This window comes from Artemia franciscana, unplaced genomic scaffold, assembly GCF_032884065.1.
Source record: "Artemia franciscana unplaced genomic scaffold, ASM3288406v1 Scaffold_364, whole genome shotgun sequence".
In the NCBI taxonomy this organism is placed as follows: domain Eukaryota; kingdom Metazoa; phylum Arthropoda; class Branchiopoda; order Anostraca; family Artemiidae; genus Artemia; species Artemia franciscana.
Window position 1 is genome coordinate 394,324 of NW_027064236.1, and position 23,681 is coordinate 418,004.

The window sequence follows — 23,681 nt, forward strand, 5'->3', positions numbered from 1 at the left end:
CATTCTTCTTTTAGAACATTACTCCATCAGAAATAAATTTTTTTGTCATGTACAGAAGCTGACATTGCCACCTTCAGAGTCATAGTCTGAGAATTGTAACCTTTTTGATGTCATTTTTAACGTTTTTAATAACGTTGAAAGTTTTTTTTATGGACTCGTATAGTTGTCGAATTTCGACGAAACGTTCAAAAATTTTGAAAGGCAATGACTTAAAATATTTCATTTTAATGTCAAACCTTTATCTCTGTATATCCGTGTCAATCCTTATGAAAAGAAATCAAGTTTCAAAATTTTCCATTATATCTTGGTAACAAATATTAGATGACTGTTGAAAAAAAAACGACTCTTAAACAAGTACATCTTGTACATTCTTGCTGAAAATTTGAATGTTTTATTTTTATTAACATAGTTTTATTTGATTTTATCTGAATCATCAACTTACAAGTGAGTCAAAGAGGTAGAATTCGATAGAAACAACAGCAAAAATGCACACTTCTTAAAAGCGAGAAAAAAGAGAAGTGGTCAATTGGAAAAAAAAACTGGTGTTGCCGGTTATAATCTCCAAAAAACTAAAATATACTTGGAAGCTTTCTTTATGCTATTGGCAACATATGCCTAATGCACAAAATTAATATTTTAGGCAATAGCAGGTGAATTTGCATGTTTTCAATCGATAGTAGTTAGTTGTGGTCAAGTTTTTGTGCTTGGAACAAGGAGTGTCCATGCCGTTATTTTGAGGAAGTGGCAAGAACGCATCGATTACCTAGTGAAGCAAGTAAGTTAACTTTAATCGCTTTTACTATCATTTGCATACTCTTTTGAGATTTATGATCTGAACCTCGCATTCCTATATATATATTTTTTTTTTTATTTGTTCATGTATTGTACGAGATTTGACAACAATGTTCCTGGAATCATTTTATCATGAGCACCATGAAAAAAGTGCTAGGTCATAGGAAGTGACATTGTGAATATGTTTGTTTCACACAGCCTTCCTTGTCTTCATACATGCGTGTTTTCCTGCTGTTATGATAATAATTAAGGTTAATTTTTAATATAAAATTATTTGTGATGAAACTGTTGGTTCTATTTGTACTTCTTCATCTCAGAATAATATTCGTAAATCAAATAATTTCTCAAACGAAGAAAGGTTATGCTTTTTTCTAACTCATCGCGTCAATTCTTTTCCTTATTCTCAATTGAAAGTGTTTTACGGATCTTCCGTCATAGTTGTGATATCCTCAACTCTCTTGTGAAGCCAGAGAATTGTGTTTCTGAATTGGCTCCGGTGACAGTATCAGTTTTGGGATAGCGCCATTTAAAATGATGGTTTGTTCAGTTTATTCAAAGAAATATTATTTTTAACTGTGGAGAGTTTTCGTGAGCATTCATCTGCCTTTCTTTTTACTTCTGCTACCTCTGAACCTTTTAAACCACTTGAAGACAGTACCCATAAACGGGTTTAATCCTCTCAGGAATTTTCGAGCCCTTTTTTTTCTTTTTTTTTTTTTTTTTTTTTTTTTTTTTTTGCTTTGGTAAGAAATTGTATTGCAGTATTGTCATCATATGAAATCTCACACGTATAAAATAAGAATAAGGTCAACACGATGATGCCGATACAACTGAAAAAGAAAGGAAGCATAACTGTGGTAAATAATTAAAAGTTGGTTGATCTTGACAACATGATGATGCCGATACAACTGATAAAGAAATGAACCAAAACTCTTGTATATATTTAAAAGTTACATAAAGAAAGAAAACGATCAAAAATGGGGTTTTTAAAGGCCAAATGAAAATACTGAAGAAAACACAGAAAGCGAATATTCCGAGAGAACAACCGCCTGTCTTCTTCAGTATGAACAAAATAATATGATCAAGGAAAAAACAAATCCAAAAAACAAGCTCGGAAAGTACAATAAAACCAATGAAAGAAAACCGTCAAAAAATTAAATAAAATTCAATAAAAGACCAAAAATTAAAAGAATTAAAATCAAATACCTAACAAACAATAAAGTGAGTTATTCGCCAATATCCGCGATTTGCACAAAATCCAAATAAATTTGAACTGCCAACGACGGATACTAACGAACAACATTTTGAATCGTTTTCTTTTTTTATGTAATGGCAGGCCAATGTGCCTTAAGATATTATCTATGTAAAAGTTGGCCCATCTTGACAACAGGAAGTTGTCGATACAACTGAAAAAGGAAGGAACCAAAACTCTGGTAAATATTTAAAAGTTGTCCGATCTTGACAACACGATGATGCCGATGCCACTGAATAAGAAAGGAAGCAAAATTCTGGTAATTATTTAAAAGGTGTCCGATCTTTACAACATGAAGATGGCGATACAGCTGAAAAGAAAGGAAGTAAAACTCTGGTAAATATTTGAAAGTTGGCCGATCTTGACAACAGGATGATGCTGATACAACTGAAAAAAGGGAACCAAAACTCTGGTAAATATTTAGAAATTGGCCGTTCTTGACAACACGATGATGCCGATAAAACTGAAAAGAAAGGAAGTAAAACTCTGGTAAATATTTGAAAGTTGGCTGATCTTGACAAACGGATGATGCTGATACAAGTGAAAAAAAAAGGAACCAAAACTCTGGCAAATATTTAGAAATTGGCCGTTCTTTCAACACGATGATGCCGATAAAACTGAAAAGAAAGGAAGTAAAACTCTGGTAAATATTTGAAAGTTGGCCGATTTTGACAACAGGATGATGCTGATACAACTGAAAAAAAGGGAACCAAAACTCTGGTAAATATTTAGAAATTGGCCGTTCTTGACAACACGATGATGCCGATAAAACTGAAAAGAAAGGAAGTAAAACTCTGGTAAATATTTGAAAGTTGGCCGATCTTGACAACAGGATGATGCTGATACAACTGAAAAAGAAAGGAAGCATAACTCTGGTAAATATTCAGAAGTTGGCCGATCTTGACTAATCTGTCAGTATTGTCATTGTGCTGACTACAAAATGAGTTCTTGTGCTTATTTTTTAAACTTAAAGCATTGCTGGCTAGAAGTCAACATTTTATTAAAAAATTAACTTTTAACATCTGAGATCCAAGTAATGAATTGGGTAGTAAGAATTATAAAATTAATACAGAACTTTTTTGCCTTTGTGTATTTGTGTCTCTATGACTTTTTGTGGACGGAATAAAACTAAATTATTAGAGCTAGAAACATAAAATTGATTGCAAGTAATTTTGAAAGCACGGGTGTTGGTATAAACTGTTGAAATCATAAAATTGTTGTTGAAAACTACCCCTTTGTTAGCATTTTTTGTTTGACAGCTCCCCTCTTATTGCGACGGTATTTTGAATATAACAGAAGAAATTGCATTCATGTCCTTTCACTGAAGGAGGGGGGTCGGCAACTCTTGAAAACAAGATTTGCCCAAAGAACTTGAAATACGTCAAAAGTATAGATAAGGTTTTTCGAATGAAAACGAAGGTCGAGGAAAACGAATGGGTAACTATAATGACTAAATAATTTTTATCTTCATTTTTTCTTGGGATTTAAAAAACTAGTATAATATTCCTTTACTATTATTTTACTATATGTTCTTGTTGAAGCAATGCATGTATTCCAATTGAGATACTAGTAAATTGAAATCATCATGTATCAAGGCTTTTATAAAATTTGATAAACTTCTGTTATTTATTTTAGTTGCTTAAAGTACAGCTCTACCTTTTTGTTTTTTTAATTTTTCTTTAAGTCTCGAATTAATTCAATGGACTTACTTCAGTAGACCCCAGTAGGTATTGATCTACTAAAAAAAAGCTGAAAATTATCATTTTTGAGCTATTAAACAGTAATATATGTATATGTATATGTAACAGTAGCTGTATAATTAAAAAAAATAACTATGCACAAAGCGATTAAAAATACAACAATAATCCAAAATAATGTACAACGAAATAGTCTGATTTAACGACTATTTAATTATCTTGTAGGGGAGTTAGGCAACCTTGATAAGTAAAGTGTAATAGTACCTCGAATAAAAGTTAAGGTTATTTTTATTTTGAAAAGAATTTGTCTTTCCCTCCTTCATTACGCTGATGAAGCCCTAAATTAAGAAGAACCGCTTTGTCCATTGAATAAAATTTGTATGTGGTTAGTAGGGAGAAAGCTGTAGTCGATCCTGCTGTTGGTAATATCAAGGCTGTATAGTGAGGAAGTCAGAATATTCTTTTATTCTCTTGTAATAAGTGACTCAGCTTCGAATTAAGATTATTTTTATTTTAAAAAGAATTTGTCTATCCCTCCTCCATTACGCTGATGAAGTCCTAAATTAAGAAGAACCGCTTTGTCCATTGAATAAAATTTGTATTTGGTTAGTAGGGAGAAAGCTGTAGTCGATGCTTTTTGGAAAATGCTCATAGCGGCTAATACGGATCAACATCTATAATATTTATGTCTCGGAAAATTTTTTCTTTTTTCGGCTGTGGACTAGAAATATACGCCCTGTTTCAGCATATGGAACAACTGAGCTTCCCGTGATGGCTTCGGAGCATCGCACTCGCTTCCTTTCTAGATTTGATAGGTTGAAGACCATTTATTCAGCTGTTTCTCAGTATTTTGTTTTTCTGTTCGTTTTCTTTTTTGCATATGTCTACATTCTATTTTAAACATTTGGTTTTCTCATATGGGTAGTAAAGATTTATTATTTATCAGTAAAATTTGTGTTGTTTTAAAATTGACGCACAACTCCTTTAGTTGAGGCTAAAAGAACCATGTACGTGTAGTGGAATATATTTACTGGAGAAGAATATTCTCGAAATGAATACGAATTGGAATGATGTCATGCAAGGAAAAAAGTATTTTAAAATTCATTTCTTTGGATTTTCTGTAGCCTACAAAGGTTCCTATGACTAAGATTGTTTTCCTAAACTTTCTTTCTCCCGCTATGAATATTCTATATTAATTCAATAGACGAATGCACAGGCATACACTGCATTTTTATGCTATATTGTTCTTTTGGGAGTGTTGATAATAATCTTTTTATAAATTTTTGAATAAATTATTGAATAGATATTGAATAGACTATTGAATAGATATTGAACAGATAATTTATTAAAAATAATTTTATTTAGAAATGATTATGCGCGAGAACAACGAGCCTAAAGTTCTCTGTGAGACAAGTTTTGTATTTTAAATCAAATTCTGCCATTCAAAATCACTTCTCTTGTGTCTAGTGGCGCTAAAAAGACTTTTTTGTCCTCTGAAGGTATAGTTTGTTGATTTTAGCCCGGATATATGTGATCCAGGATTAGGTCTCAGCTGCCGTAGGGCCGACGCAAGGAACTTTGTAATCGAAAATGTCGTTAACCAATAAGTGAGATTGTAACCCACAAAAGTATCCATGGTTCTAAGGTTATATTACAGATATTAGGTTTCTAGAATGAATAAATAGGACTTAACTTAAATAAATAAAGATTCAACTTTCTTTTTCTCTAATATCTGAGAGAGCTTACATAATTTTGTCTTCCAGAAACGCCACGTTGAAGCATTATCCTTTGGTAGTCAACTATTGGAAGAAAGAGCCAAATCTATTTCAGTAAAAATGGACGAAGAAAAAAGAACGCATATAAAAGAAAAGGTATTTTTATTAACTGTATAGTCAGAACGTGTACAACTGCTCGTCTTAGCCGAGAGATAGTACGCTAGACTTGAAACCCTTTGTCCTTGAGGACAAGGATTTGAGTCCTGGTGTCGCCGGTTATTCAGCTTGGAACTCTGTAACCTCAACCAGAGTCGACCCATCTCTAAATGGATACCTGGAGAAATCTGGGAAAAGTAGGCAAGAAGGGTGTGCGAAATTACATAATGGATTGGCCCCAACCCTCCTATTGCACTTATTGCCTGAATGGCCGCGATACAGAGATAAGCCCCGTTGGTAGGGACTGTAAAGTCCAATGCCGTATTCTTTACCTTCTTTTATAACAAGAAACTTCTTGGAGTTTACAACATGACATCAAACGGTAGTTTTTTTTTACATTTATATAAAAGAAAAATACTATTTATTAACAGATGTCCCTAAAAGTCCAATTTTAAAATTTTAGACATGGAAACACTAATAAATCGAACTAAAGAGATAAATAGCCTGCATCAATCCAGGATTGTACGGATTTTTTAAGATTTAGCCTAACCATGACGCCATTCGATTGAGATGTTGCCGAGGTAGTTTTTTTTCGAAGATTGATTTACACAGGGCTTGTTTTCCAGATTATTGGTTAGTGGTTTCCATATATTACTCATTTTGACCTACCCGTTCTCTTTGTTCAGACCATGGTTGTTTTTGGCAATCTATAAATATTCTATCTTTTTGCTTCGTATATTGGAAGCACGAGCCAGAAGTTTTGTTTCTCAAATTGTACGTTAAGGGTGATCGTAGACGTATCATGCTAAGGCAAAATAATTTACCGAATGTACTTTGTCCTTTCTATGCAATTGATGCTGGGTATTTAATTTTTTTGCGTTATTTTTTGTTTCTATCATGTTCTTATGTTATCCTCTTTATGGTCTAAAAATTTGATTAGTCTGAAAACGGTGTGGCACAAATTTTGACAAATTTATTGCTTGAAAAAACTATTTTAAACCCAAGTTGATAAGATGAGCTTAACGCCATTTTGATAATGCCTAGTAATTAACCATGCCTAAGACAGTATGGAAATCGATGATATTTGAATGTTAACTACATATTGTAACTTAAAGCTTGTTGAATTGTTGCTGCTCTGATGCTCGATGATGTCATTTTTAATACACACAAACTTAAAATGGTTGCCCTTTTGAATGTTAATTTACTTTATATTTTTATAGATGAAGTCAGTCCTAGAAGATTTCATCGCTGTTTGCATTCTTCCTTGCCGAAATGATGACATTGCAGTATGGAACTGTGGTGCAGATCAGCTATCTGGATGTATTGCCAATTCTGTCAAACTCCAATTAGGGTAAGGGCTAACTAAATAAGTTAAATAAGTTTAAACCCAAACAAGCATTTAGAAACGATTATATGGGGCCCCAATTGAATAGACAATAGATCAACCCGTTGTGCGGTCTGGATGGATTGTACTGCTCCTGCGGCCAGGCCCTCTGTTTCTTTACATTCCAATGATTACAGCCCAGTGATGATAAGGGCTAAAGTCTTCAATTTTTGAGGGAACAGGCCAGCTTCTTAAAGTATTTACTAAAGAATTCTCTGTTGAGGGAGGAGGGGGAGGGTTTGTTTTGTGTAAAGGTGGGGCAGTCCTGAGGTAGCACAATTGATTGTTCTCTGCTTGTGCCAAGTGGGGCCCGGAATGTCTTACAGCAGATGGGTCTTCTTTTTAAATAAGAACTGGTAATTTGTAATATATGAGGAGAATTAAAGCTTTATAGAAACTTTTTTTTTCTGCGATGCCATAATCCAATAATTTACAAGCAAGAATAGTTATATTGCGTTCTAATCCTTTTTGCATAGCAAATATTTTACAAAAAGATTTGTTGGCCCGTTTTCTTCGAGTTTGGAAACGGTAAAACTAAAGGCACCTTGAAGGTCAATCCCACTTATTTGAAACAAACATTAAAAGTTGATAAAACAATTATATTTTGCTTCTGGGAAAGATTACAGCTAAACTTTCGACTTTTTGGATTTATCTTGAAATTATCTCGCATTTATTATTTTTACTATCTTATTTTTATTATTATTTTATTATTTTTTTATTTTTATTATATTTTTATTATTTTTAAATTATCTCGCATTTATCTTGAAATATCACACCTTACAGACTATCATTCAGAATATCCTGTACTTCTGATTCCTGTGAGGTATATTTAATTATATGGCCACTTTTCCACTGAATATGCCAAGGAAGCGGGAGTGCGAGTGTCAACAGGTATGATTGTTGGTCTCAACGATCATTCTCAGAATAATCCCTCAAGGACCTCGATTCAAAAAAAAATTGTACCAACAGAATTGGGAAGGAGCTTGGCCTCTAGTACCCTCCTCACCTTTCAAGATTTATGAATAGAAAATAGCGTTTCTGATTTCAACTGGATGAAGCATGCCTACTTTTATTGTAAATGTTTCTTTGAAGCGGGAGTTTGAGCTATATTTAGTGAGTTTGAGTGCTAGGGATAATTCCTCCAAAGATTATGATTCGAAAAAAGCTTATGGCAGGAAAAGCTATATAAATATAGGTGGGTGTTCGGGAAATAAGTTTAGTGAACTTAGGGGCTCTGCTCTGGAGGATTTGAAATTACTTAAACCATGGAGACATACTATTATGACTACTTCAATATTGTAATTATTTTATGTAAGAAAGCATACCGCTTTGGAGACAAAGAACATTAGTCCCTCCTCTTCCCATTTAGCTACATTTAACGTGAAAAAGAAACTTGATCTTTGTATTTGTAATGAAATGAGTTTTCTTACCCGGTCTCTACGATCTTTTGTTTTCTATTGTGAAACCAAGAAAAAAGGGAACAGGATATGAAAAAATAATTGTTTTTACCATACTGTTGCGTGCACTCGTGTACACGTCATTTTATGCAAATGAGTAAAATGACTGTTTACCAGTTTGTTTTTTGGTAAACAAACACTTGAATTTAAATATAAACGTTCACAGAACAGCCAGTTTCACTGACTTTTTGTCGTCCGAGATAGGCTTTAGTGTCAATCCTCTCAAAGAATTAACATTTTCATCTTCATTAAGCTATCCTATAATTGCCACCAAGTGAGAGGCATATGCAAAAACTTTATGTTAGCTAGACTTCAGTTGTAGGTAAAATTGCAGTGATAACCGTGAGACGAGTTTGACATTAAGTGGTTCGTATATGCATGACCTCGTATAGAGACTTGTCTAGGCCGGACTTTAACTTTTTAAAATCCACTTTTCAATAATTTTATAAACTTTAATAAGTTAGTTTATATCATAAATAACCAAAATTTGTATAGATAGCATTGTCATTATATAGTTTGTTAGGAAGTTACGACTACTAATAATTGCTTTAAAAATGGTCCTTTATAATCTGATGTCAATAGCATTTTCAGATTTTTGGGCATTTCTGTTTGAAATACATACAGGTTTAGGAAATCTCTTTTGACAAATTCAAGTTTTGTCTGACCGTACTAAGGCAAAGCGGGAAATTTATTAAGCAAAACAAAGTATGTATAGGCAGGGCCGCAGATAAGGGGGACCCCCTCCCCAGAGGTTCACGGCTTCGGTACGCAATGTCGACGCCATTGAACTTTGGGCGTCTTTGCCGTCTGAATTTAGCTTATGTGTCCGCATTTGTCGGCACACTGGACAATTTTGTTGGCATTATCTTTATCCCGACCCCCCTCCAACTCAATATCCTAGCTTCGCTCCTGCATATAGGATGTATCAGTGAGTAGCTGAAGTGCGGAAGTGCCTCTGAGTTTTCTTCTTCCTAGGGCTATGTATTTTGAGACTTTCTTTTGCAAAATACATGAGCTTCAAATTACTGGTAATTTCCTAGTACTAGCCTAGTAATTTTGGCCTAGCAGTAGCTTTGTAATAAACATAGTAATATTATCTTAGTAATATTTCAGAATAATATTAGACTAGTAACATATCCTAGTAGTATTAGCCTAGTAATAGCAGCAACAATAGTATCTTTAATTTTCCCTACTTATTCTGTTGGCCAATGTGGATTTATTTTTCTAGAGCATTTGCCTGTGACCTGATTTATTCGTCCACTATTGAGACCCCGATTCTGAAAGCAACTTTTCTTGAAAGTTTGGAAAATTTGATATTGGATGACAAACTCAAAGAAATAAACCCTGCTATCGTGAAAGATTTTGTTTTTCATTATGAATCGAAAGGAAGATTAAAGGTGAGATTTTTATTTCTATTCTATGGGAAACCGCAAAAAAAGGTGATATTTTTATTTTAAAAAAAAAGAAGAGAGAAATTAAACTTCATTATTCTATTCAAATTTTATTCTTTCTTTTCTTTTATTCAAATTATTTTATTCAAAATAAAACATTTTCAAACATTGCTGTAATCATATTACGATACCTATAATATTAAATTTTGTAATATCCATGGTATACGATTACAAAAATTTTTGCGTTATCAGTATTATTTAATGATAAAAGAATATATTATTCTTTACTTTGAAATCAAAACGTTTATTACAAAACAGAAAATTTTTGGAATAAATGTCATAAATAAAAAACCGTAGCGAATGCTCTGTTGTGAGGACGGGGGAAAATATTTTGCCCTCTTCCCCCTACGCAAAACTTCAAGTCCCCCTTCCGTCCAAAGAAATTCTAGAAGGTTCCACTCAATCTCTCAGCCGAGAGATAAGACAGGTTAGATTTATCCAAACCACGTATAAAAATAGTCACCACTGAAACGTATAATGAAAAATACTTGCTTATCTTAAGGCTTCAGGTACCCGCTGTGTAAAGTCACACGATTATTTTCAGCGCCGAACATTAGTGATTGGTAAAGAGATTTCCTTATAGTAAGTATGACGGCACTAGACCCTCAAGGTCCAAACCGGTGGTGCTTATCTCTCTTTCGTGGTCCTTCAGCTAGGAATTGCAATGGGGGGTTGGGGGCCAGCAATCTTGTGCTTTTGCACACCCTTCCTGCTCGTCTTCCCCAGATTTCTCAAGGTCCGTATTTTGAGCTGGGTAGACTTTGACTGAGCTTACAGAGTCATGCAACTGACCCCGTCCCAAATTAAATAACTGGCTATGACATGGACCGAACCTACCCCCTCCTTACGGGCAATTATACTAAAAATACTATTCTCACAAATTAAAATATTTTAACTAGAACATGCGGTTAGAAAAACTGATTTGGCTGTCATTCTAATTCATTAGCTTCTCAAACTTTCTTTAGAATTTATTTTAAATTAGATCATCTAAAGCTTTTACCAAAGTCTCGAATGAAATATAATTAGTGCATGTCAATTTGAGACTTGAATTGAGACTCAATTTGAGGTTGTGTATTGAATGTGTTTCAGAAAGTGTCTTGATTAAAGAACTTGTGCTACGGGACTCAAAATATCAGTAGAAATATATTTAGAAATCTGAAATAATTTAGTTCTCCCATAGCGAAAGTTTCGGGAATTGTCAGATTGTTTCTGGTTAAAATTTCAGGTGTGTACGGGTATCAGCGTAACGTATTCACCGACCACAAAAAAACTGACGAAATGAAATTGTTTAATTTGCAGTATTTACCAAGTATTCTAAGGACTTTGACTGTGACGTTCTAAAATTTTCTAGAAAAGTGTTATTTGGAACTTTGACTAAAATAAATGCTTTGAAATACAAAAAATGTCAATTACGCCACAATTTTCTGAGTTTTTTGGTTATTGTTTAATAAATGTTAGGCTATTTAGTGTAGAGAGTACTACAAGACATTTGACTGTAACGTTCTCCTGTATCTAGAAAAGGAATTTTTGGAACTTCACCGTGATTATGCTCTCTGAGATACACAAAGAGAGAGAAAAAATACACAAAAGAGAGAGAAAAAATTCGGCTATGCTCAATATGAACCAGATAGAATACGTAAGAAGGGTAAAGACATACTTAGGTATGTAAAAAAAATACTACTGCTAAGCATATTCGACATTTTTTTTGTCTATAAGAGGAAAAAGTACATACGATGACAATAACTATGAGAAAAAACAGAAGATTTTTGGGTAGGCCTTTTTCTTTTTTATGACAAGTATGGAGGCAATGAACCTTTATGGCCTTGTTTTGCAAGTGAGCTTAGCTAGTACATCCAAAATGACAATCTAACAATTGCATAATAATAATAATAAAACGTTTGTTAAGATTTTTTCTGGATTAATGATAAGTATAGTGCTATTACCTTTGGAAGGCTAGCTCTTTGAGTTGAGAACCAAGCACCAAAAGCCATATTGAGACAGTCGTGGTTAAAACTGCAACTAGTTAGAACTCATCTCATAAGAGAATTCAGTCTTAAGTGCTATAGTGGTCTTTGTAAGTTGGTGAATAATGATACTGTAAATTGTTCGGTATAAAAGAATTTAGACACACTCTTTTCTCTCATAGAGGTCAAATCAAGTAAGGGTCTTCCAATTCCTCAACCAAGATGCTGACTTCACTCAGGGCTGGGCTGAGATATGTCAACTTTTGCGGTAAAACTGCTTTTAGCAAGAATTTGGGAACGCCCCGTATGCAGAGGCTTGCCAGTGTCGACTCCCAAAAGACAAACATCTGATGCTAAATCTTTAATCTTTTTTTTTTCAAATCTATCAACCTTATCAAATGGATGCCCTCCTCACAAGAATTCAGTCCCATTCCCCACATACGTAGAATCACCCTAAACGCCATATTGGTCCGGAAGAAGAAAATGGCCTGGTTACTTCTAACTATGCTATATGTGCTAATAAATAGACTAATAAAGGAGAGAAAGGCGTGATTTTGTCTAGTCGTCTTGTGTGTAAGCTTCCTAAGGCCTTAGATCCTAATGAACATTATTATACTATTAAAGGCGGGGCTCTTAAGACGGTTAAGGCCCTAAAAGTTTCTTGGCTATAAGTATCTCAAGACTAACTACTCCTCGATGTAGAAGGACGTATGACAGCCAGGTCACAATGTTTTCAGATTTTACAGACGCAGACGCAGTCACAACCAAGACGCATCGCTGCACATCAAGGCTCTGAGTTCAACACTGAGCTTTCCTTTAAAGTGTTAACCTGCGATGTCGATTTTTTATATATATTTTTAATGGTAATTTTTAAAAATAGTAGCTTATATGACAACTTATCGAGAAAAATCACCGTAACGCCACAACGACAAAATAAATAATAAAAAAAAACCCGACGCCATTTAGTAATTGCGATTTTCTTAGTATTTATTTAGTTTAATTGGTAAAATTACAACTATCTGATCTCTGATCCTGAAAAAAATTGTGAAGCTTAAAAAAATACCAAGCAATGCTACATACTAGATTGCACTGGTGAGTTTTTTGTAGACATTAGCAGCAATTTCAACTCTTGTAAGGTATTTATGCTCATTTTGCAGGAAGGTTTCTTAGCGATTCTAGTAATTTTATTTTGACCTATTTCTTTTTTGAATTTGTAATTGTATTTGTGTATTTACCTGGCATGTAGTGGATTTAGAAAATCTACCATATCCTCATTGATTACCAGATGCTGCTATATAACCAGTAGGCTGTGGTAAAATAGATAGCTGCTCGTTTCAAACAGTTCGTGGTAACGAACTAGTAAGGAGCGACCCGGCTCAATAGTAATTAAAAGTCTAAAAAATGGAATCTTGGTACCAATAGCTACATCAAAAGAATCACATTTTAATGCTGATTTTAAATATATAAGTTTCATCAAGTTTAGTCTTACCCATCAAAAGTTACGAGCCTGAGAAAATTTGCGTTATTTTAGAAAATAGGGGGAAACACCCCCTAAAAGTCACACCATCAGATTCAGCGTATCAGAGAACCCTACTGTAGAAGTTTCAAGCTCCTATCTGCAAAAATGTGGAATTTTATATTTTTTGCCAGAAGGCAGATCACAGATGGGTGTTTATTTATTATTTTTTTTTCAAGGGGTGATCGTATCGACCCAGTTGTCCTAGAATGTTGCGAGAGGGCTTATTCTAACGGGAATGAAAAGTTCTAGTGCCCTTTTTAAGTGACCAAAAAATTGGAGGGCACCTAGGCCCCCTCCCGCGCTAATTATTCTCCCAAAGTCAACGGATCAAAATTCTGAGATAGCCATTTTATTCAGCGTAGTCGAAAAACCTTTTAGCTATGTCTTTGGGGACGACTTACTCCCCCACAGTCCCCGTGCGAGGGGTTACAAGTTCAAAACTTTTACTAGTGCTTACATATAGTAATGGTTGTTGGGAAGTGTACAGGCGTTTTCAGGAAGATTTTTTGGTAGGAGGCAGGGGTTGAGAAGAGGGGAATATGCTGGGGGAACTTTCCATCGAGGAATTTGTCATGGAGGAAGAAAATTTCCATGAAGGGAGCGCAGGATTTACTAGCATTACTTAAAAAAAAGCAATGAAAAAGTTTTTTTCAGCTGGAAGTAAGCAGCAGCATTAAAACTTAAAACGAACAGAAATTATTACCCATATGAGGGGCTCACCTCCTCCTAATACCTCGCTCTTTACGCCAAAGTATTTTTAGTAATTTCAACTATTTATTCTGCGGCTTTTGTGATTCAGGGTCATTCTTAATGAATTGGGACAAAATTTAAGCTTTAGTGTAAAGAGCGAGGTACTGACGAGGGGGCGAACCCCCTCATATATGTAATAAAAACATAAGAATACAAAAGTTCTTTACGTAAGCTAATTTATAAGTTACGTATATCTTTTACTTATAAAAAGATTCGTAAAAAATTAAAAGTTCTAGTTGCCTTTTTAATTAACCGAAAATCGTAGGGCAACTAGGCTTCCTCCCCCGCTCTTTTTTTCTCAAGACCATTCGATCAAAATTATGAGAAAGCCATTTAGCCAAAAAAAATATATATACAAATTTCGTTTTAATTATTCCTCTGCGGAGAGCCAAAATCAAAACATGCATTGATTCAAAACCGTTCAGAAATTAAATAAAAAAAACAAGTTTTTTGAAATGAAAGTGAGGAGCGACATTAAAACTTAAAACGAACAGAAATTACTCCGTATATGAAAGGGGCTTTTCCTCCTCGACACCCCGCTCTTTACGCTAAAGTTTTTTATTGTTTTAAAAAGTAGAGTTGCGAGAAAGAAGAGTACCTTAGCGCAAGGAGAGGGGTGTCGAGGAGGAAAAGCCCCTTTCATATACGGAGTAATTTCTGTTCGTTTTAAGTTTTAATGTCGCTCCTTACTTTCATTTCAAAAAACTTGTTTTTTTTATTTAATCACCCATAAAATTGATCCCCGAACGAACACTTGCTGTATGTAACTAAAACACGGCTTCACCCTCATCAGGAGGGTCAAACTTAGGATTTTTTCATCTTTCACTAGAAATGTATTTTCTCTTTTTTTGTCATAAGCCAAGTTTTTGGATTATAATTTGTCTAAAAATGCCTTCTTTTGTCAGGTTTTGGAAAGTTGTCTGCTGCACCTTGACATAGCTTGTTTAGATTTCAACCAAGTTATTGGCATCTGCACAAAGAAATCTTTATACACCGCGTTACTCTATCTGCACAACAAAGCTCTTGACGATTTTGTTGGTCCACTTGAAGATCTTTTCGGAACTCTTATTATTCAGTTAGATTCTGAGGGTAAGGATAGGGCTTATACTGTTATGATTATGAGTTAGAAGTTTTTTTCTTTCTAAAGGTGAATAAGTGGCATTTGAAATGTGTAAATCTTATCTGTTTGAATTAAATATGGGGAGTTTTATGTCAGTCCAACTCTTGAAGTTGAAGGGATTATAAGATTGATCCTAAGGAGAAGGGCCGAAAAATATATTTTTAGGCAAAAATTATTGCAAGTGAGGGTTCTACTGGACTATTTCTTGTGTCTTTTCCTGATTTTCTCCCTGGGTATAAGAATATTCACGTTGCAACAACGAAATTTTCGCTATATTCCCTAGCTTCTACTATTATTCCCATAATTTGCCTATTTTAGCTTCTTGAAATACCTGAATGCAGCAAGCTCTAGCCTACATGCCTATCTGGCTTCTAATACATTCGCATGCATTCATTCTTCGGGTTGTCTGAATTTTCGGAGGAAGGTAGCTTCGGATGAAAATTCGTCTGAGAGTTACTACTACTAATAACAACTAATTCAGCACTAATCTGCATGAGGACTACTGTAATCCCCCCTTCTCCATTTGCTCCCTCCATTGCAGAACTTTCTGCTTTTCATTTAGCTCCCGCTGGATTTCCAAAAATCAAGGTGTTTGACAATCTATTGCCCTTGATGTGCTGGCAATGTAGGGGGGGGGGGGATAAGGCCACGTGTTCCTTGATATTTTGCCCCTCCCTAGGTTTGAAATACTTTTTTTGGGGGGAGGGCTTTCCCATGATATTTTATTACAAAATAGAAAAAACCACAAATTTGAGCCCCTCCCCGCAGTGACGCCACTGTGTCGCTCATTCCTAAATTCTGATCGAACCATTTTTAAGTTTACATTGTTATAGCTCCAAAGAGTGTGACCTAATATATGGTTATTCAAAAGAGCCGCCAATACTTTCTTTAGGCACATCCTTTGCATAAAGTGTGATACATCTTCCTTAACCTTTTAAAGCAATTGTTTCAACCATATTTAAGCCATACGTTTCAGATGCATGCTTGATATCTGTCAATACTTGGCTTCTAGTACCCTAATCTTAGCTCAAAGACTCTTAATCCTGTTTTCTTAAACTTTTTTCTCAGCGAACAAGCTAATTGTGCCTTTTTACCACTTCCATGTATCTTTACAGTATCCGAAACCATTGCTAATAAAGGTTCGTAGGTGATTAAAACTTTCTGCTTAATCAATTTTCTTGGCATATAACATCATCTCTTAATCGTCATTTATTTCTAATTTAAGGCGCATTGTTTTCTTAACATTAAATTTCAGACGCATTAAATTTAAAATAAATTAACATTAAATTTCAACATTAAATCTCGCACTCTCAGCTCTCAGAATTCAAAAACCTAATAAATAAATCCAAATAAGTAATAAATCCCAAACCAAAACCTTTTCTTTCGATAACTGGCTTATCAATAAGGTCATTTTTTCAGTAAAATCCCAATGAAATATAAGAGATCTTTATACCGTAAAATGCAAGTTAATTTTTACTCTTGTTTCATTACGCATATTTAGGTTCATGTCCAAAAACCGGTTCTTTAGTTCATCTTCAAATTTTAGAGGAGGTGAATTCAGGATGAAAATATTTCTAAAGGTTACAAGAGAATAAATTTTCTTCTGGAGAACCTTTTGAGCCCAAACTTTCGGAAGATATTACTGAATTTAAGCCATCTAAATGGCCTATCGTGCTCTTTCAATACTGATTTATTTTTTTTACCTAATTTTTATCGACTCTGCTTCGTTAACTCTCAAATCTCTAATTGCTTAGTTAGCTGTTGTTCTCTCCTTTCGTTAAATTGTGTTGAATTCAGAAAGATATCGTATATTTAGTTTTATCTTTGATCGAAGTACCAAGGACAGAGAAAAGGAAAACTGTTTGCTGGAATTAACTAATTAGAAGCTTACACAACTTAATAAATTAGACAAAAATCGTTGAATCCCCCTAAACCACGGTTTATTGCTGGAGCAGCTAAATGTACAACCCGCATTGCTGCTACTGACCTCTCTTTAATTTTAAAGGAAATTATAAATAAACTTAAAACCTATTGTTCTGGTATTAAAAATTTTTCGAATTTTAGTCCATATTGGAGTGTTAATAATTCACTGCAGGTGATAGATTCTTTAACAATGGTTTCAGCTAAAAGAATTGAGTCTTTCGATCTTGAGACAATGTATACTAATTTATCACTTAATGTAATGTTAGATAATTTTGAAACGGTTATCAAGAAATCTTTCCTCTTATCTAGTAAGAGGTTCTTAAAAATAGATACTTATAATAAAAAAGCTACATGGACAAATTGCTTTAAGACTACAGTTAACTTGAGATGTTACAGCTTGGATATGATTTTTGATTTATTAGAATTTGTTTTATATAATACTTATGTAAGATTTAATGGTAATTTGTACAAGCAAATCGTGGGAATTCCCATGGGGGGAACGCTAGCCCATTTATAGCTGACTTGTTTTTAAGTCAACTAAAATATAATTATATGATGGATAAGAATAATCAAAATAATTTAAAACATGTTTTTTCAAATAATAAAAGATATTTAGATGATATTTTGGTTTTAAATTGTAAGGAATTCATTGATATTTCTAAAAATATATATCCATCAGAGCTTATTCTTGAACCTAGTCATGGCGCTGGTCTAGAAGATCATTTCTTAGATTTAAATATTAATATTTCTGATAATAATAAATTAAGTTTTAAAATGTATAATAAAACGGATGATTTAGATTTTGAAGTGACTAATTTCCCGTTCCCTGAAAGTAATATACACTCAAATATCACATATTCGGCGTTTTTCTCACAGTTACTTCGATATGCAAGGATTTGTAGTAATTATATTGATTTTAAAAATAGATGTAAAATCTTAAGCCAAAAATTTATTTTAACAGGTTTTTCTGCAAATAAATTAACTTGGCAATTTAAAAAATTTAGTTTTCATTATAACGAACTTTTAAATAAATACCAAAAGAATTTTCTGGAAATACTCAGAGAAATTTTTGGTTAGTTTTGTTTTCCCTTGTTACTGAGTTTGGCGTGTCCCTAATTTTTGACGGTGGATTTCCGGAGGATTTTGCATATATTGTTGTTTCAATTATAACTTCTGGTAATAATTTTTTTTTTCGATATGAATTAAGATAATATAAAAGGTACTCTCCCATTCTTAGCATTATAAATGTAGAGCGAGCAAAAGCTAAAGGTTCGCGAAAAGTTGATGGGGATACCATAGGTATTCTATGGTAGGCACACCACTTGACTGGGTAGGGAATTTAAAGTGCCGAAACCCTGTAGGCAAGTGTGTATTCTCCTGATGAGCCCTTGTGTTGGGTTGTTGCCTCTGAATTATTTGTCTTTACTGTTTTTATTGTTTGGTAAATGACGACTTATACTTATTGACGACATGACTGCCTGTCCATGGATTATTCTTTATGGTTGATTGTGTATGGCTATGCTGTTTGACCTATGTGATTGTATGGATGAGTAGGGTTAAGGCCTCATACAAGTGCTGGTCTATATTAATCACTAATTTAGGAAAACAGTCTTCCTTTTCTCCTTCTGTCTTCCCTTTTTTTTCTTTTTTTTTTAATGTGTTTGTGCTGTTGCATTGGTGATTTCTCTTTTCGTTATAATATAATATTATATAAATATAATATAATATATAAAGCTAATATAAATATAATATAAATTATAAATATATAAATATTTATAATATATATTATATATTTATATTCTGTCGGGAATATAAATATAGTATAAATTATATTCCCTAATAAATTAGACAAAAGTTGGAAATCCAATCTCTTATGACCAAAAACCTCCATACGCAACTATGAAATTTCTGGCAGTATTGGACACCAAATTTAAAAAAAAAATGAGTAACGTGGGTAAAAATCATAAATAAAATGAGCTAAAACATGTGGTCCTAAATAGCCGAAGAAGGGGTATCTTTTCTTTTTAAGGTGTAGTAGTCTTTTGAATCAAAAGATCATTGATGTTTGCATTTTTCGGATGAGAAGCGTTCTCAAATTTAACTAATTAGTTTTTCTTATTTATTTTTACGGTTCAACGTGGCAGAACTGACGGAATTGTGATACTGCCTCAAAACTTCATAATGTCAAAACAACCGAAAGAATGATCTTTGAAAGCTATGATTTTCTGGAATGAATAGACCTAAGATGGTTTAAGGGGAGCAAAAAAAAGTGTTTTGATTTTAATATCCTTGGTGCCTTAGTATACCCCAATATTAATTTGTTTATTTGAAAGAAAAATCTTTTGGCAGTTGTCTTTTTGGACTATGAATGGAATTATTTTTGCCTTGACCGGCTATTTAACTGTAATTCACATAGTCGCTTTCAAGATAAATCGAAATTTCTCACACAGTTTCTGAAAATGAGGCATCTTACGTCACTGATTTATCTGGCGGTCAGTTTTGCCAGATTTAGTGCAATTTTGCCATTTGAGTCTTTTTTTTAGATTGCTGCGGGTTAAATTCTTCAGGTGTGTACATTTTTCAAAGTATCTTTTTAACTCAATTTTTGGTGATTTTTTTTAGAAAATAGATCTTTTAGCGCATTTTTTTTCTCTTTTTGGCTGTGCTATTTTATGTCAGGTATCTGGTAACGCTTCCAGTGGGTCTTTTTTCACTGGGTACATTTGCAGGGATGGGTTAATTTCTTAAAGAGAAGATGCAAAAATAGAAAATAGAGTTTTATTGCGTGTAAATTACAAAGACTATTTGATGTTGTCTTATTTACCACGTCCAATCATGCTCAGTAATGTTTAAATTTCTGCTTCTATTGAAATTTTACAAGAAATATGTCTAGGAGCAGCAAGCTACTCTAATATTAGGTACATTGAAGATAAACTGCTCTTGGTGCACGATGGTTTCTGATTTCTGGTGTACGATGGTTGTGGTTTCTGGTTTTGGGTACGATGATCCATTGTATTCTTATCTTTTATCTTTTAGTTGAGCTATATTTTCCTTTTTCCCAATTTAGCATTATGATTGTTGTAAAAGAAATGTGTGGTCTAGCCAAAAGGCCTTTATTTTTTATTTTTTTCAACATCCACTGTAATTAGTCTGATTCCTAGGCTCCACAGAAAAAGCCATTGAAGTCGCCAATATAGTTCTTGTTTATGTCTCGTGTTGCCTAAATGGACAAGCCTTTCCTTATGGGCTCATGCCAGATGAAAAGGCTCATCGAGTATCTCATGAGGTCCTTTTGTTCCTTACTTCATTACATTCCAAAAAGTCGGTTGACACAGAGAAAAGCTACCCATATCTTCGGTAAGTTTTTTTTTTATTTAAGATGCAAATAAGCCTTTTCAAACCTTATCTTTGACCTTAGCTCATTCATGTTCATTGAAAATACGTTGGAGGTCAATGGAACCTCTCAACTCATTTCAATCCTACCGACGCTGTATCGCAGTTGAAGTATATTTTCGATATCAGTTTTATATTCTTTCTCAAGATGATGGTTGTTTTACTATTTTATAGATATGTTCAAAAATCATACTAGCTAAACATTACGTACGAAAGTAACTAAGAACAATAATTTAAAAGTTTTCAACCTGCCAAAACTAGAAAATAATGCAAATATTTCCGCTGAAACTTCTTATCAGCTATCCTAAGTGTAGAAGGAAGAAAAATATAAAACCAAACAAAATATGCAAAATGAAATGAAACGCCAAAAATAATCTTCTGTTTGCAAAAAAGCACACGCAACACGTTCTGTTTGCAAACACGTTATAATTTCAAAGAAAATTTTGAGCGTTTTGTGCCACGTGTGCCGCGTGCATTGCCTAGTCCTGTACCAAGTGTACTATAGCTGTGTACAGGATACTAACCCATAAGTGTTTATTCTACAACCCTTTATTTGACGTTAACGGTCCATAAATTTACCCTATTTTCCTTACAGAAGAAGGCGAGGATTATAATAAATTACCTTTCAGAGTTTTTTAAGAGCCGAATTGATAAAAATTTGTCTTCTTCGCAGGTTAGTAAATCGCTTAGGAGCTTGAATGATAGCTTGCAGAATCTTCCCTTTCCCCGCAGATTTTGAAGTTTTACAAATATTTAACACGGCTTCCGCTTGGCATAACGTTAATTGTTGTGGTTATGACAGGTTTTTAAGTAGAAAATGAGAGAGAAGGTAAGACTTCTTGTAAAATGTATCATACAATCTCTCTGTTCTAAAACAATGGAAATTTTGAAGACCCTCAATCTCCCCTCCCCGAATTTATATAAGCTTAAGTCGCTTCTTTTTCTTTTCTTGTGACAGCACTATGTTAAGATTTGACTGGTTAGATTACTGGTAATTTCTAATAAATTAGGCTACTCTTATGATACGAACTCACTAAATGTTTGGCAATTTCACTATAACTACGCCTCTTTCTCTGGAATTTTCCCTTCTAAAAGTACCCCTCATTTTTGAAGTTAGTTGAAAGTAATTTTCACGTAAAAAAGTTATGTAATTTCCAAAGTTTTGCTATTTTGTGTTTTGTTGTTTTCGCAATAAACCGTTCGTGAACTAGACAAAAGTCACGACAGGTCGTTTGTCTGTGAAAATAACGACGGGCATGTTATTCTTCTGTGATTCTTTTTGAAATTAAAACGGCTTTTTTTGAAGATATTTATGAATTTTGAATTTCAGGACCCTCTTAAGAATAAACACACGGGAATTTTTGAATGTGCTGAGCATGGCATTTGAAGAATCTCCATTGAAGAGTAGTGATGTTGGCCAAAGACAGCGTCAAAGAATTGTGGATATTCTTATTGGTATCATGGTTCAAAGTGATGGAGCCTTCGATGTAGGATTTACTTCTTTTCTGATTATAGTGTCTATACTTAAACTTGTCATACTTGGTGCTGAGATTGATAAAACTTCATTTTGACATTGATGCTCCACTCCTCGTGACTTTTGCTTCCTATAATTAAACTTTAGCTCCTTTTTTCGTACAGGTTCTCGATTCCTCTTAAGAAAGATGGGCAAGTCTTATCGGGTATGAATGAATTCAGATAAACAAAATATTTCAAACTATAAAAATTGGCGCGCGATGCAAAAACCATAGTATAATTAAGAACCTCGGCTAGTAATATCTTTTAATGGGAGAGCTCTATGTCAAAGAGTATATGTATACTACAGAGGAAAGGTAGCTTAGATTTTGCTAATTAAAGATTTGTGTCTTTTACCGCCGAGATAAAGCAACAGTGACGAGATAAAGCCAGTGACTTTACCGCCGGATAAAGCAACCATAAGAAATGGCAGTTGTTAATGGCAGTTGTTAATGGCAGTTTGTTGTGCACTGGCTGGTTACTTTCTTCTCTAGCTCCAGCTCCATACCAGCTCTTCTCTAGCTCCATACAAGCTCCCCTCTAAATATTACATGCTTAGAATATTACTACTTTCATTTGCCACTTAGTGTACTTCCATTTTATTTATTTATTTTTTTCTAACAGAAAAAGCATTACAAAGATGGAAGCCCTCCTCTGAGAGCTTAAATACTCAGAAATACATAGTATTTTAGTCTTTGCAGTCTTTAAACACTGCAAAAACGGTCTTTAACAATCTTTCAGAAATTATGAGGACTGAAAATAAACTTACTGTCAAATTACCTTGACAGTCTGTCTTAACTGTCTTTGGCAAATAGTTTGTCAAAGGTGGGTGGTAATGAACTGTAGTGGAAGTTTATTCAAAAAGGCTTTTTCATGGTTTATGAGAAAAATGGGATGTTAGAAAAGACTTTTGCAAGAAAATACACTTCCCGTGAACATGTCTAAATAAGCAAGTAGTCTACATACCTTGTGTAGCAGTGTTCGAAAGGTATGGTGACTTCAAGAACGTATATATTCTACCAAAGTAACTAAAAAGAATAAAATGAATCATACATTCTTGTTTAGTGAATGTTCACTTGCGTCGGTGAATGATCCAATATACTACCACGTGTTAACACCTTGGAAATAGCTACCTATTTACCATGGAAATTTCGCTTATCTGTCTGCAATTGTCGACATACTGGACTATTTCGTCGACACATTCTTTAAATCCCTCCTTCAAACATAAAACTCTAGCTGCACCCGTGTATCCAGTGTGCCTAGCATGGATCCGTTGGTAAGAGACCATATCATATAAATATAGAGTATAAGTCTTTACATTAATTGGTCAAGGCTGTTTTGTCCATCTGTTTTCCCTTATATTGATTTAGCGATTTTGATCGAGTTGAAGGTCCTCATATGAAGCATTCTTTTCGGTAGCCAAGAGTTGATGCTGTCGGTTTTTAATTTTTATGATAATAAACATTATTCATTAGAGAAAAAAAAATCATAGAAGATAAGTCTTAAACTAAAGTTTTTATAATCTTCTTCTCATGTGGGAAATTGTAATTGGGTGTAAACCATCTTATCTGGTTGATAATATCAATTTTAAAAACA

General features: G+C 33.8%; 1 protein-coding gene across 5 annotated transcripts in view; it reads left to right on the forward strand.

Moving 5' to 3' along the window:
* Positions 1-23,681, forward strand: part of LOC136043183 (vacuolar protein sorting-associated protein 8 homolog) — a 122,923-nt gene that overhangs the window by 58,303 nt on the left and 40,939 nt on the right. For all 5 annotated transcript variants that reach the window (XM_065728112.1, XM_065728114.1, XM_065728113.1 and 2 more), the window contains exons 9-15: positions 641-775; positions 5,505-5,612; positions 6,833-6,963; positions 9,682-9,850; positions 15,043-15,226; positions 20,342-20,537; positions 21,904-22,060. In XM_065728112.1, coding sequence (XP_065584184.1) covers positions 641-775; positions 5,505-5,612; positions 6,833-6,963; positions 9,682-9,850; positions 15,043-15,226; positions 20,342-20,537; positions 21,904-22,060 — 1,080 coding nt within the window. The remainder of the gene's footprint in view (positions 1-640; positions 776-5,504; positions 5,613-6,832; positions 6,964-9,681; positions 9,851-15,042; positions 15,227-20,341; positions 20,538-21,903; positions 22,061-23,681) is intronic.